Genomic DNA, 12,769 nt, shown 5'->3' with positions numbered 1-12,769 from the left:
ACTAAGGCATCATCTATGCTACCACTGTATAGCTGAAACTGAGGCTAAAACAGATAAAGTGACTTGCTTAAGGTAACCCAGCACGTAAATTGGCAGACGTAGGTCCCAAACTCTGATCTCTTTCCATTGGAGACCCTTAGTCTCATGCTTTGACCTCCCTTTTTCTAGAGTTTAAGGCTAAGTAGTGTTTTACACCACTGATAACCTTGTATTTTGCTTGTTGTTGTTCATCTGTTTGCTAATATTCTTTGAGTATTGTCAATGTGGACATATTTATTAGACTGCTCAACAGAGGATATGTTAAATAACAACACTGGTATTGCATCAACAAAATTTTGACAGTGGTGAACTCTATAAAATTACGTGGCCAGTTTCTAAATGAAGAGTTTCAAAGAAAAAAAAAAAAAGTGGAGGCGAGTACCTATAGATTAAAAGTGGCAAGAGATAGATCAACCAAATACATTGTGTTTTGGAACTTGTCTGGGTCCTGATTTGAGCAAACCAACTGAAAAAAATTATGAGACAATCAGGGAAATTTGAACAGTGTATATTTAATTGTATTAAGGAATTATTGTTAACTTTTAAGGTGTAATAATGCAATTGTGGTTAAGTATCTAATATTTTAAGATATTTTTAAAAAATCTTTATCTTTTAGCGGTACATATTGAATGAGATGAATTGATTTGGCCTTAGGGATTTCCTTCAAATCCCTGCTCCTCTGCAACAGATGAAGATGATTGATCTTTAGTTGACAATTTCTGAAGCTGCGTTCTGAGTACCTACTGGTTCATTATATTATTCTACCTACTTTTGAGTGTTTGACATTTTCCGCAAGGGAATGTATTGTTCAATGATGAACCCAAAGTAGATCACTACTTTGATTTTATTTTGCATAATGCTTTATATCAGGGAGGGCTCTGAAGGGGCCTGAAAGGGTCTCAGAAGTAGTCTGGTCTCCACATCTTCCTTTTCTTTGGGGCACAAAGCGGAGGTTGGGGTTGAGGGGGGTGAAGGAGTGGAAATTGTTCTCTCTTCCTCCTCCCTCCCACCTATCCCGCCCAAGATCCAGTTTCAAACTAGGTGCCCTCCGAAAGATTTCTAATGTTTCCTAAAATAAAGCCTGAAGTTTGTGGGGGAGAAGGGGTAGAAAGGGGAAAATGTCGGTTTACAGCTTTTAGCTGCCTTTTTTATTCTGGTCTTGATTTTGCTCATTACTTTGTTGTCAGGGGGTAGAAGAACGTATACCTTTAATTCCCCGGCCCACGTGACAATGTTTTTGTTTTAGGGTAAGTTTTACTGGACAGGAAATTCTCAGAGAGCTTACGTCACCGCTAACAGTTTACAGCAATTACCGTATTGACGCTACTTGTTTACAAAGCATGGAAACTTGAGCAGCCGCGCGAGGGCAATTTTAGCTGATTTTAGAGTTCAAACTTAAATCATTATTTTTCTGTGACTTAACTTTTAAGCAGTGTTGACAATGGAGGCTTGAACAGAGCTAGTGTTTTTTTTTTTTTTTTTTTGTAATCTCTATTGACATATTTCCCAGGCTATGTCTAGGGCGTGGAGCAGAGAACAAATCCACTTTCATTTCTGGGGAACTTCCGGAAGCGTTTACTGCAGTGGTGCGCCTGCGCAGTTGGTCTCCACCATATTGCTCGCTTTCCTCCGTCCGGCTAGCAGGGGGCGCTGTGAGGTAATGGCTAGTCTTCTCCTCAGGGCTCTGGAACTTTGCGTAAAAGGGTAGGAGGCGAAGCGGGCTGAGGGGCGTTCTATCCTCGACTGCCCTGGTTTCTATGACCCTTTGTCCTCCAGCCTCGCCCGGGCTGTGGGCCTGCGGGCCTGGTTGCTAGGTGGAAGCGGGGCGCGGCGTTGGCCGCGGCGGCTACCCGGGCGTTTAAAAAGCTACTACGCAGGCGGCAAAAGGTCCTCAGGCGGCGCACTCGCGTCTGCCTGGAAGCAGGCCGGGCCGGGTGGCCGAGCGGCTTTTGAGTCGGGGCCGGGTTGCGGGTGGACTGGCGGCCCGGGGCCGGGGAGCCGGGCGCGCTGCAGGCGGACCGCAGAGCGTGGTCCGGGTGTCCCGGGCCGCAGGCGGGTGGCGGGAGCCTCGGCGGGAGTCCAGCCGGGGGTCGCGGGCTGCCAGCCACTCACCCGGGCTCCTCTTCCTCCCAGCAGACCCCGCCTGCGGGCCGCCGACCGCGACCATGGTCTCCAAGTCCGACCAACTGCTCATCGTCGTGTCCATCCTAGAAGGTGAGTGGCCCGGGACTTGGCGTTTGCGACTGCTGCTTCCTGAATTTTAACAGAGTAGTATGGGACCGAGGCTTTGTTAACCTGAAAAGCCCTGTCATCTTTGTTTGTGCCGTCCCCAGAGACTTCTTCAAAGTTGTACACAGTGAGGTCTGTTGGGCAGTTGATTTAAAAATCCCTCCAGGGAGTATGAGAGCTATTAGGGATAGGTGATATTTAGCGTGACTAGCCGTAGACCCAGAGAATGTTGGAAAAACGATTTCCATCAGAGGCAGCACGTTGATGTCTTATATTATGAGCCGAAAATGTGCCTGGAAAGCACGTTCTGTTCAGCAACCTCCTGGTAGTACCGTTGGTGAGAACTTTGCTTTGACTCAAATACACGTTTCCTGCATTTTCAGAAGTGTTGCGGTGGCTATTCCCTTTACAGCTCTTGACGGGGGACGTAGAGGACTACAGTTGTCGAGAGGGTCTATTACACATGCCTCGAAGTTTGGTTTGTTGAATGAGTGACATTTATTTATTTGGAGACTCACTGAGTGTCAGGCACTGTGCTGGGAATGGAAGAGTAAAATAGTCCTGGTTCTAAAAGCTAAGGGAATAGCATGGAGAACAGTAAATAATTTAAATAATTCATCATGATGTGGAAGAGAGAAGGACCACCTCTGTCTGGGGAAGCTGGGAAGGGTTTCCCAGAGGAAGTGACATTTATTTGGGTCCTAAAGGATGATTAGAAATTTGTCAGGCGAAAAAAAAGGAAGGAAGGGCGTTCCAGGCAAAGGGAAGAGCCAGTGGCATGTTTAAGGTATAGAAAAACAAAGCATGTTCTTTGATTGCTTGAATTCAGTGTGGTTGGAGAGCAGGTTGCAGGAAAGTGGAGGGTATAGGAGTTGATTGGTAAATTGAGGATAGGTTTTGAATAACAGGACGCGAAGAAGTCATCTTGAGTGGTGAGAGGAATGGCTGGGGACCCCTGCCCTGCCATGGGAGGTATCTTGTGGAGGCCTGGCCCCATTTGGGTGGTGAGAGGAAAGAAAACATTACAAACCCAAATTTTGAGTTGTGGAAGAGAAGGCTGACCAGAAGCTTTAGTGTTGGGGCAGATTTAATTGTTAGGTTACTGACTGTTTAAAGACATAGGACTGAAATCCCATTGTAATTTGGTGAACATAAGCTTTTGGACTTGGAACTGTGCCCATGCTATGAGGTAACAGAAATGTAAAGCGCTCTCTCCCTTCAAGGTTGTAGGGTTCTGTCTCCTTGGGGAGATCAAATTAACGTGCAGGACATATGTTGGGATGTAATATAAATAAAATAAAAATAAATGATACGGGCTGTAAACGCAGGTTTTGGAGGTGGGAGAGGATGATGGCTGAAATGCCTTGAGTGGTAGGTAAGCTTTAGATAAGCGAGGATAGAAGAAAGTCATTCCGGAAGATGAGACAACCCAGGCCACTGTGGGATTGAGCATGGTGGGTGGAACAGTGAAGAGGTCAGCAAGGTGACCAGACCCAAGGAAGGTGAATATTCAGGAATATTGTGGTAAGAAATAAGCTTGTACAGATAGAGTGAATAGGCCTTGGAGGATCTTGAAAGCCAAGGAATTTAGATTTAATGTTCTAAAAAATAGGGAGCCAGCATATATTCCTAAGTAAGAAAAAGTTTTTTTGTAAATGTAGTTTAGTAGCAGCATGCAGGGAAGAGAACCTGGAGTCAGGAAGGTCGGTTAGGTGTTGCTACAAACATATGTAAAACTGGCCCACGGTCCTCCAAGCTGTTCCTCCTCTTGTGTTTGTATTTTCATTCATTGTAACCATGCTGTTGCCTCAAGCCAAGACCCTGGGAGTCATCATCTGCCTGCATTCCCTCTCCTTCCCCAACTTATAAATGGTCACTGAGTGTTGATTTTATTTTTCAAATAATAGTAGGTGCTTCATATAAACTTTTAAATGAACGAGTTTCCATTGTGGGTGCCTTGCTTTGGGGCCGTCATTATCCACCTAATCTACTGTAGTAATCTTCTCAGTAGTCTGTTTCATGAATGTTTTCTTTTCAGAAAACACTTAGTGTCCACCTTACTGTCTGGGGATAACCCTTCTGAAATGCAAATCTAATTTTCTTAAAATCCTTCGGTGTGCTGAGGGGTAAGGTCTATACTTAAGAGTGGCGTACATGGCCCTTTGTGGTAGACCTGTTGCCTATCTTTTCAGCCTCATCTCCCCTCCTGCCATATTTTCATGTGTTCCCAGTCCTTCAACTACATAGAGCTGCTTGCAATTTCTTGACTACATTTCTAGAAATGCCCTTTATTCAAAATAAAATGATTGGGTTTCTACTATGAGCAAACTTTGGGCTATTTACTGGATTCCAAGGACGAAAATGACAGGGTCTCTGTTCTCAAGGTATTCATTGTCTTTGGGACGAGGCAGGCACCTGTTTGTTCTATTGCTTATCCTCTGTTTTCAAGCTTATTGGAGGTTGTAGTTAGGATAGTCTGAAAATACAGGGTTTTTTGACATATATGAAATTCAATTGGGAAACTTAGTGATCTTTCAGAGCAGCTGAAAATGAGGTCCAGCGAGAGGCCTTCAATTAGTGCTAATTGGGAGAGCCATGCCATATGTGGTAAGACTCTTAATAGGGAGTTTCAAATGAGAACATCAGGTAGAAACTCACAGGTTTGCAATCAAGCTCTTTCTGGCCAGCTTAATTCCTTACTAAGTGGCTTGTAGCAGGGTGAGTAGCAGCAGGGATATATTTACTTAACAGTGGTTAAAACTCCCCTAACTGAAATCCTCCTCACCGAAATCCCCCTCACCAGACCTGTAAACATGTTGGCTGTAAGATTCTTAGTGCTTCTTTCTTAGTTTTTTAGCTTTCTGGTTTCATGTTCTAAGTTTGTCGCTTTCCACTAGACCCGCAATTGCTCAAGAACAAGTACTCTGTTTTACTCTTTTTGCATCCCATTTTCTGGCGTTAATACTCGACTTTGAATATACCTTCAACAAACAGTAAAGGAATGAGGTCAGGCAGTACAAATGAACAGTAATGTGTAGATAGAATATTTTAATATTTCTTGATAATATACAACATTGTACTTGAAAATAACATGAATGAATAAATGTGTTTATTTTCCTTTGGCTAATTTGTAAGGTATTCTTAACTGTGTTAGCAGGAAAATTAAGATGCAGGTAAATTTGTTTTTGCTAATTTATTTCTCAACTCTTCAGATGATTTAACTGTTCTATATTAAGTACTGGTATCGTAATATCTAAAATTGGTGTAATCACATTTTTAACTCTTTAATTCTAAATGTTATTAAGATCATTGCTGCTCACAGTGTGAACCAAGGACAACACCATGGACATCTCCTGGGCTCTTGTTAGAAATGCAGACTCTCTGGCCCACCCCAGACCTACTGAACCATAATCTACATTTTAACAGGGTTCCTGGGTAATTCGTTGCACATTAGTGTTAGAGAAGCACTAATTTATTAATTATAGCTTTCAATTTGATAAACGTTTTTTATGAATCATGAATTTGAGTGTATATGTGAGTATGTGCTAGTGAGGTAGTTTATGGACTATACAAGTCAACCACTGTTAACATATGTCAGTTTTTAAAACACATGCTAAATGATCATATTTGACTCTTGTACACTTGTGGTTAACCTGTACAGTGTTTTTTTTCTAGGTCGCCATTTCCCCAAACGTCCAAAACATATGCTTGTAGTAGAAGCAAAGTTTGATGGAGAACAGTTGGCTACTGATCCTGTGGACCATACTGACCACCCAGAATTTGCTACTGAGTTAGCCTGGGAAATTGACAGGAAAGCCCTTCATCAGCACAGGTGACTGTTATCTTCAATTTGTTTGGCTCTTTTTCAGTCTGTTATAAATAAATACATATATATGTCTAAGTAGATAACAGTAATATTTGTTGAGTGGTTTTTTAATGTGTCAGGAAATTTGTAAGTACTTTGCAACAGTAATTCATTTAAACATCAGACTAACCCTATGAAGTAGGTATTATTTCCCCCGTATTACAGGTGAGAAAACTGAGGCCTAAGAGGTTAAGTAACTTGCCTTAAGTCAGTCAGCTGGACAGTGGTAGAGCCCAGCAGCCAGTTCAACTCCAGAGCTAAGCTTTTAACCACTACACTTAGCTTAGCTTGCTTTTTTTCTTTCTTTTTTTGCTAATGTCTGAGAGAATAAATATTCTAGAAGTGCCATCATGATGCCTACCCACTATTAAATGTGGGTTGGAATTCACTGTAATTTTTATTAAATTTATTGTATATTTTACCTGGCTTGCCAAGGATATATAGATATATATATATATAGTAATTATATAAGGTATTCTTTCTAATTTTACACTTGATTTTAGACCTTTAAATACTTTATTGGTATATAAAACATATTTAAAGTTATAGCTTCTTATTATTTCATGAACTATGATGACCAGAGCAGGCAAGAACACTAATACTTTTATTTTAAAAATAATTGAAAATATGTTTCCTCTGGGGAACATAGAATCTCTTTAATATTTGTTCTTTCTTAGTACTAAATGAAATAAAAGTACCAAGTTAAAAAAATGAAAACAAGGAGAAATTTAATTTCTTCTATTGTTAGATTAGTCCATGGACTTATTTGAAAGGGTATCAAGTTCCTAGAGGATATTAGAATTTTGTATTTCATCTCAGTGACTTCTGGAATATCTGCTCAGACAGAGACTTGATATATTAGTGCCTGTCTTGGTGGTTGTGTATCTAATTGTGTTAGTGCAAAATGGTACCACTCTGTATTTTGTAGACTGAGAAAATAACACAGATAAATTAAATATAGAAATGATGATTTTTGTGCCAAGTGCAGGCTTCATAGTCGTTCCATTAGATGACAGTGATGGCAAAATCCAATCAGCTTACTATATGAGTGAGTCATTATAGGGGTTCCAGACTCAAAAGAAGCCATGTTATACCAGTGAAGGTCATGCTTATATGACCGTATCATGTAGTACATTGAATTGTTGTTAATTTTAATAATTTGTGATATTATGGCATTTAATTCTTAAGTTTATTCCTTTTTTTTAGCAACAAAAAGAGCTATAAGCACATATGCGTGTGTATTTGAAGCTTTATGTGTGTGTGACAGTCTAAGAAAGACAATTTAAAATCAATCTTGACAATTCATGGTAACTTTTGACTTTAAAAGAGTTCTGTATGTTACAGAAGCTTGAGAAACATTGATCTAGATGTTAGCTTCTTCGATGAGAGAGACTAAAATTTTTGACATGTTTTGTATATGACTTTAGTTGGTGTATAGATAAGTAGACATAATTAATAGTTCATGCCAGTTGAAGAGTTTTTCAGAAAGTATAGAATAGATATAGGTTATCCAACAAAAGTATAATTGTCTTGATAGTAGTAGGCTGCTTTTTCAAAGCTAATAGAAAGTTCAGTATTAAGCAAAAGCGATTTTATTTATCACATAAATTGTTACGTTGCAGGCTACAGCGTACTCCTATCAAACTCCATTGTTTTGCCTTGGATCCTTTATCTTCATCCAGGGAAACTATAGGTTACATTGTTCTAGACCTAAGAACTGCTCAAGAAACAAAGCAGGTACTGACCTTTTGATGTTTTGTTACTGATTATGTAAACAGTTGGTTATATTCAATAGATAACAGATTGATGGAAAGGACATGGAATATTGGACCTAATAGATCATGGGCTTGAGCCAATATGGTAGTTCTTAGTTCTTATGATGAACTTGATTTAGAAAATCCTGACCTTTTGGTCATTCTTTTGGCCTAGAACCATCTTTCTCAAAGAAACTTCTCTCTGAGTTCAAGTCTGTGTTCAAGTTGCTATTACCTTTAACACGTTCAGCTCCTGCACTTCACCTTCAAAGGTGTGCCTCTTTTAGAGTTCCTTGCTTCAGTGGATGGTCACCACCCTCCTACCAGTGAGGCGAGCTAGAAATATAGAAGTCTTCCTTGACACGTCCCTTTCCTGGCCTCCTTGGCCACCCTTTTCAGTTGGTTTTGCCTCCTGATCTATCTGCTATTCTGCATTTTCACACTGCCATCTCAACTTAAGCCACTCTCTGTCCTTCTTACCTTGGCTGTCTTACTAGTAGCCTTCTAACTGGTTTCCCTGCTTCCCGCTCCTTGCATTCCTTATGTAGTAGTTAGAGGAAGGGAATTTCTTGAAAAACACTTGTTATGTAAATAGTACTCCCACCACAGGAAGGAAGAACAACTCTGGGTCTTGATTCCTGTGCTTTTTGTTATTGAAAATGCTTCTTATGTCTTTTAAAATATCTTACAACCTTTTTTGTATGTTATTGACTTTAGAAATTCTAACTTTCAGTTTTTCCTAATGACTTTTTTTGGTCCAACTTTCTTAAGAAAATAAAGTAAAAAAAAAATTCTTCTCTTTTATTTTAAAGTCCTCAATTGATTTGAATCTTAAATTAGGATTCTGTGAAGAAAAATTTACCTGTTACTAACATTTTTGGTATTGATAGCAATGATAGAGGCATACCTTGTTTTATTGCAGTTCACTTTACTGTGCTTCACAGATACTTTTTTTTTTTTTTTTTTTTTAAACCAATTGAAGGTTTGTGGCAACCCTATGTCAAGCAGATCTGTTGGGGCTGTTTTCCAGCAGCATTTGCTCACATTTTGGTAATTCTTGTAATGTTTCAAACATTTTCATTATTATATTTGTTACAGTGATCTGTGGTCAGTGATCTCTGATGTTACTGTTGTAAAAAGATTATGACTCACTGAAGGCTCAGATGATGGTTAGCATTTTTAGCAATAAAGTACCTTTTAAATAAGGTATGTACATTGTTTTTTTAGGCATAATGCTACTGCACACTTAATAGACTACAGGATAGTGTAAACATAACTTTTGTATGCACCGGGAAACTAAAAAATTCATGTGACTCACTTTATTGCAATAGTCACTTTATTGTGGTGGTCTGGAACTGAACTTACAATATCTACAAGGGTATGTGTGTATTTGCAGATGAGCCAGTCAGCCTGGCCCAAATTTGGAATTATTCAAAAGAAACTGAACGGCTTTAAAAGAGGACTTGTTTCTCCTCTATCCTTAGGTACTCATCACCTCTCTGCCCCCAAGTCCTGAAAAAGGTTTTCCTTCTTTAAGCTTAGACCCTGAATACTTCTGCAGTTGCTTTGGTTAAAGAGAAGGTAAATCCTCTTAGGAGGAGGATATCTGAGCTGAGATCATGCCTCTAAATGCTTTTGGTGTTCCTTTTCCCCTTGTCTAGCCCTTGAGGGCAGTTTGTCATCGTATTGGTGAACAAAGTTAAGGAGAAATTTTTTAAAATTATGTTAGTTTTGGGAAAACCAAATATTGTCTTGTTTAATGTCTTCTGTTTGCCAGCAGAAGAAATATTTGAAGTTGGATAGTAGAATATTTGAATTTCAAGATAAATTATTCTCTATAAATAAACACAAACAGACGAGCCTTGATTTCTTTTTCTGAGTTAATAACAAAAATATATCATAAATCCTGTGAACAGCTAAAAATCTTTTTTTCCAGGCTTATACTTAAAATTAGAAAATATTTGTCATAAGAAATACAGCAAGAGACTGAGTTTTTGCCTTTAAAAAAACTTGGTTGTGGATTTTTTTAAAATACCTGTGGGCTAGTTCACTCTGTTTTACTTACAAACATAATTTGAATATAAAGCTGCAGTTTTTGGTTTTGATCACTATAAGCACCAGTTCCTATGCCTTTATATTACAGTGGTCAGAGTAAGAATGCTGTTTACAGGTACTGAAATGGTGCCTCTTCACTAATGATACACGTGGTCTTGGGCCATGAGATTTTGATTTCGGTATGAGAAGTCTTGAGGTTACCTTGCGGTTTGGGGGAGGAGGTGGCTATTCAGGTAATTGAGGATACCTCATTCTGTGAGAAACCCTTTATATTTCAGTATCAGTCAAATACATGGTTCATAACCCAGAACTCTACCATTAGACCTTACTTAAGTATTTTGTTAGTGTTTTTATTAACACTAAGCTTTTCTTTTTCTGATTTGATATAAACAGAACAAAGCAGAAATGTGGCAGGCAGAAAAGGTATAACAGAAAAAGTGAAAAATTAGGGGTTAGGAAATGGAAAATTGATAGTCTTTGTTGTTGTTATAAGGGATGAAGTGAGATTGGGGATATGAGTGAAGATAGAAAGAAATACACATACTGGGTTTCCTCCTCTTTAATATATTATTACCTGTTGAAGCATAGGAGTAGAAACAAGGAAGGCAATCTAAACTTATACTTAATTTTTTCAAAAGGAAATTCAGTTAGTTTCCTAAGCAGGATTAATTTCTTTTGAGGAAAATGTGGGGAAAGAAAATACTTTAAAAGAGGAGAAAGTACTGAGAAACTACAGGAAATATATTTAGAACCTTATAAAACATTTCCCACTACTGTATATTTCCTATTAACAATTAAGGAGTTTTGCTTTTGTTTTGTTTTGTTGTTACTCTCTAGGCACCAAAATGGTACCAGTTGCTGAGTAATAAATACACCAAGTTCAAGTCTGAGATACAGATAAGCATTGCTTTGGAAACAGATACAAAGGCACCAGTGGATAGTTTTAAAGCAAAGGGAGCCCCTCCTCGAGATGGAAGAGGTTTGTGCATCATCTCTAAGGTTATTCTCTGAGAAGTTATATCTGTGCACTAGAACTGGAGGAAGGGAGGGGAGGAGGTATTATAGGAAGATAAATGCAGGAGTGTAAACTGATCTTACTCTAGAGCAGCAGACAAATGTTGGGACATTGTTACACATGAACACTTGTTGCTCTTACCTCTTGTTTACAAAAATTAGAAATAGGGAAAGATTGTCTTTTCTTTATTTGATATATATAACAGAACAAAGCAGAATTTTATATTGTTTATAAAAATTGCTATTTAGGAAAATTTTCTTCCTAGGATGAGTGCAGGATAGCCAAAAATGCTTATGCTGGTCTCTATTAACTCAGCTGTAGTTTAAGAAAAGCTTCATTTTTTTTTCCCCCTTTATTTTTTAATTAATAAACCTTTTTTTTAGAGCATTTTTAGGCTCACAGCAAAATTGAGTGGGAAGTACTAAGTATTCCCAGATATCCACACACACACACAGCCCTCCCCACCACTATCAGCATCTCCCACCAGAGCGGTACATTTGTTGAAATCGATGAACCCACATTGACACATCATTATCACCCAGTATCCATAATTAATATTAGGGTTTGTCCTTGGTATTGTACATTGTATAGGTTTTGACAGATGTGTAATGACATATATCCATGATTGGAGTATCCTACAGAATAGTTTCACTGCCCTGAAGATCCTCTGTGCTCTGCTTGTTCATCCTCCCGCCCCTCTAACCCTTGGCAACTACTGATCTTTTTACTATCTCCATAGTTTTGTTTTTTTCAGAATCTTGTATTGTTGGAATCATGTAGCATGGAACCTTTTCAGATTGGCTTCTTTCACTTAGTAATATGCATTTAAGTTTCTTCCATGTCTTTTTGTGGCTTGATAGGTCATTTCTTTTTAGAGCTGAATAATAATCCATTGTTTGGATGTACCACTGTTTATTTAAACACTCAGCTACTGAAGGATATCTTGGTTGCTTCCAAGTTGGGGCAGTTAGGAATAAAGCTGTTACAGACATCTCTGCAGGCTTTTGAGCAGACCTAAGTTTTCAATTCATTTGGGTAAATACCAAGGAGTGTGATTACTGGAGCCTATGGTAAAAGCATGCCTAGTTTTATAAGAAACTGCCAAACTGTAAGAGTATATGGTAAGAATATATTTAATTTTGTAAGAAACCAACAAACTGTCTTCCAAAGTGACTGTACCATTTTGCATTCCCACCAGCAATGAATAAGAGTTCTTGTTGCTCCATGTCCTTGTCAGCATTTGGTGTTGTCACTGTTTTGGATTTTATTCATTCTAATAGATGTGTAGTGGTGTCTCATTGTTTTAATTTGCGATTCTCTAGTAATAAATGATGTTAACATCTTTTCATGTGCTTACTTGCCATCAGTATATCGTCTTAAGTGAGGTGTCTGTTCAGGTCTTTTGCCCATTTTTTAATTGGTTGTGTGTTTTGTTTTGTTGCATTTTAAGAGTTCTTTTTATATTTTGGATAACAGTCCTTTACCAAATGTCTCTTTTGCAAATACTTTTTCCAATCTGTGACTTGTCTTCTTGTTCTTTTGACATTGTCTTTAGTAGAGCAGAAGTTTTAAAATTTTAATGAAATCCACCTCATCAGTTCTTTCATGCATTGTACCTACAGTGGTACATCTAAAAGGTCATTATCATACCCAAGGTCATCCAGGTTTTTCCTATATTGTCTTTTTAGGATTTAATAAAGTTTTCTACTTTACACTTTGGTCTATGATCCATTTTGAGTTCATTTTTGTGAAGGTTTTAAGGTCTGTGTCTATATTCATTTTTTTACATGTGGATGTCCAGTTGTTCCAGCA

The 12,769-nt window shown here is 38.5% G+C and overlaps 1 protein-coding gene across 3 annotated transcripts in view; it reads left to right on the top strand.

Annotated features, from left to right (window-relative positions):
• The first annotated feature begins 1,791 nt into the window (after positions 1-1,791).
• The window catches only part of CEP120 (centrosomal protein 120), a 77,537-nt gene continuing 66,559 nt past the window's right edge, over positions 1,792-12,769 (top strand). The window contains exons 1-5 of one of the 3 annotated variants that reach the window (XM_007188484.2): positions 1,792-1,926; positions 2,176-2,253; positions 5,944-6,100; positions 7,756-7,870; positions 10,780-10,921. In XM_007188484.2, the coding sequence (XP_007188546.2) occupies positions 2,205-2,253; positions 5,944-6,100; positions 7,756-7,870; positions 10,780-10,921 (463 nt within the window). In that variant the 5' untranslated portion in view covers positions 1,792-1,926; positions 2,176-2,204. Of the gene's footprint in view, positions 2,254-5,943; positions 6,101-7,755; positions 7,871-10,779; positions 10,922-12,769 lie in introns of those variants that run through there. The other 2 variants (XM_007188483.3, XM_007188486.2) reach the window with 2 other exon arrangements.

The sequence above is a fragment of the Balaenoptera acutorostrata genome, chromosome 2 (assembly GCF_949987535.1).
Source record: "Balaenoptera acutorostrata chromosome 2, mBalAcu1.1, whole genome shotgun sequence".
NCBI lineage: Eukaryota > Metazoa > Chordata > Mammalia > Artiodactyla > Balaenopteridae > Balaenoptera > Balaenoptera acutorostrata.
Note: the sequence above shows the minus strand (reverse complement) of the source record. Positions and strands in the feature narration are given on the sequence as shown.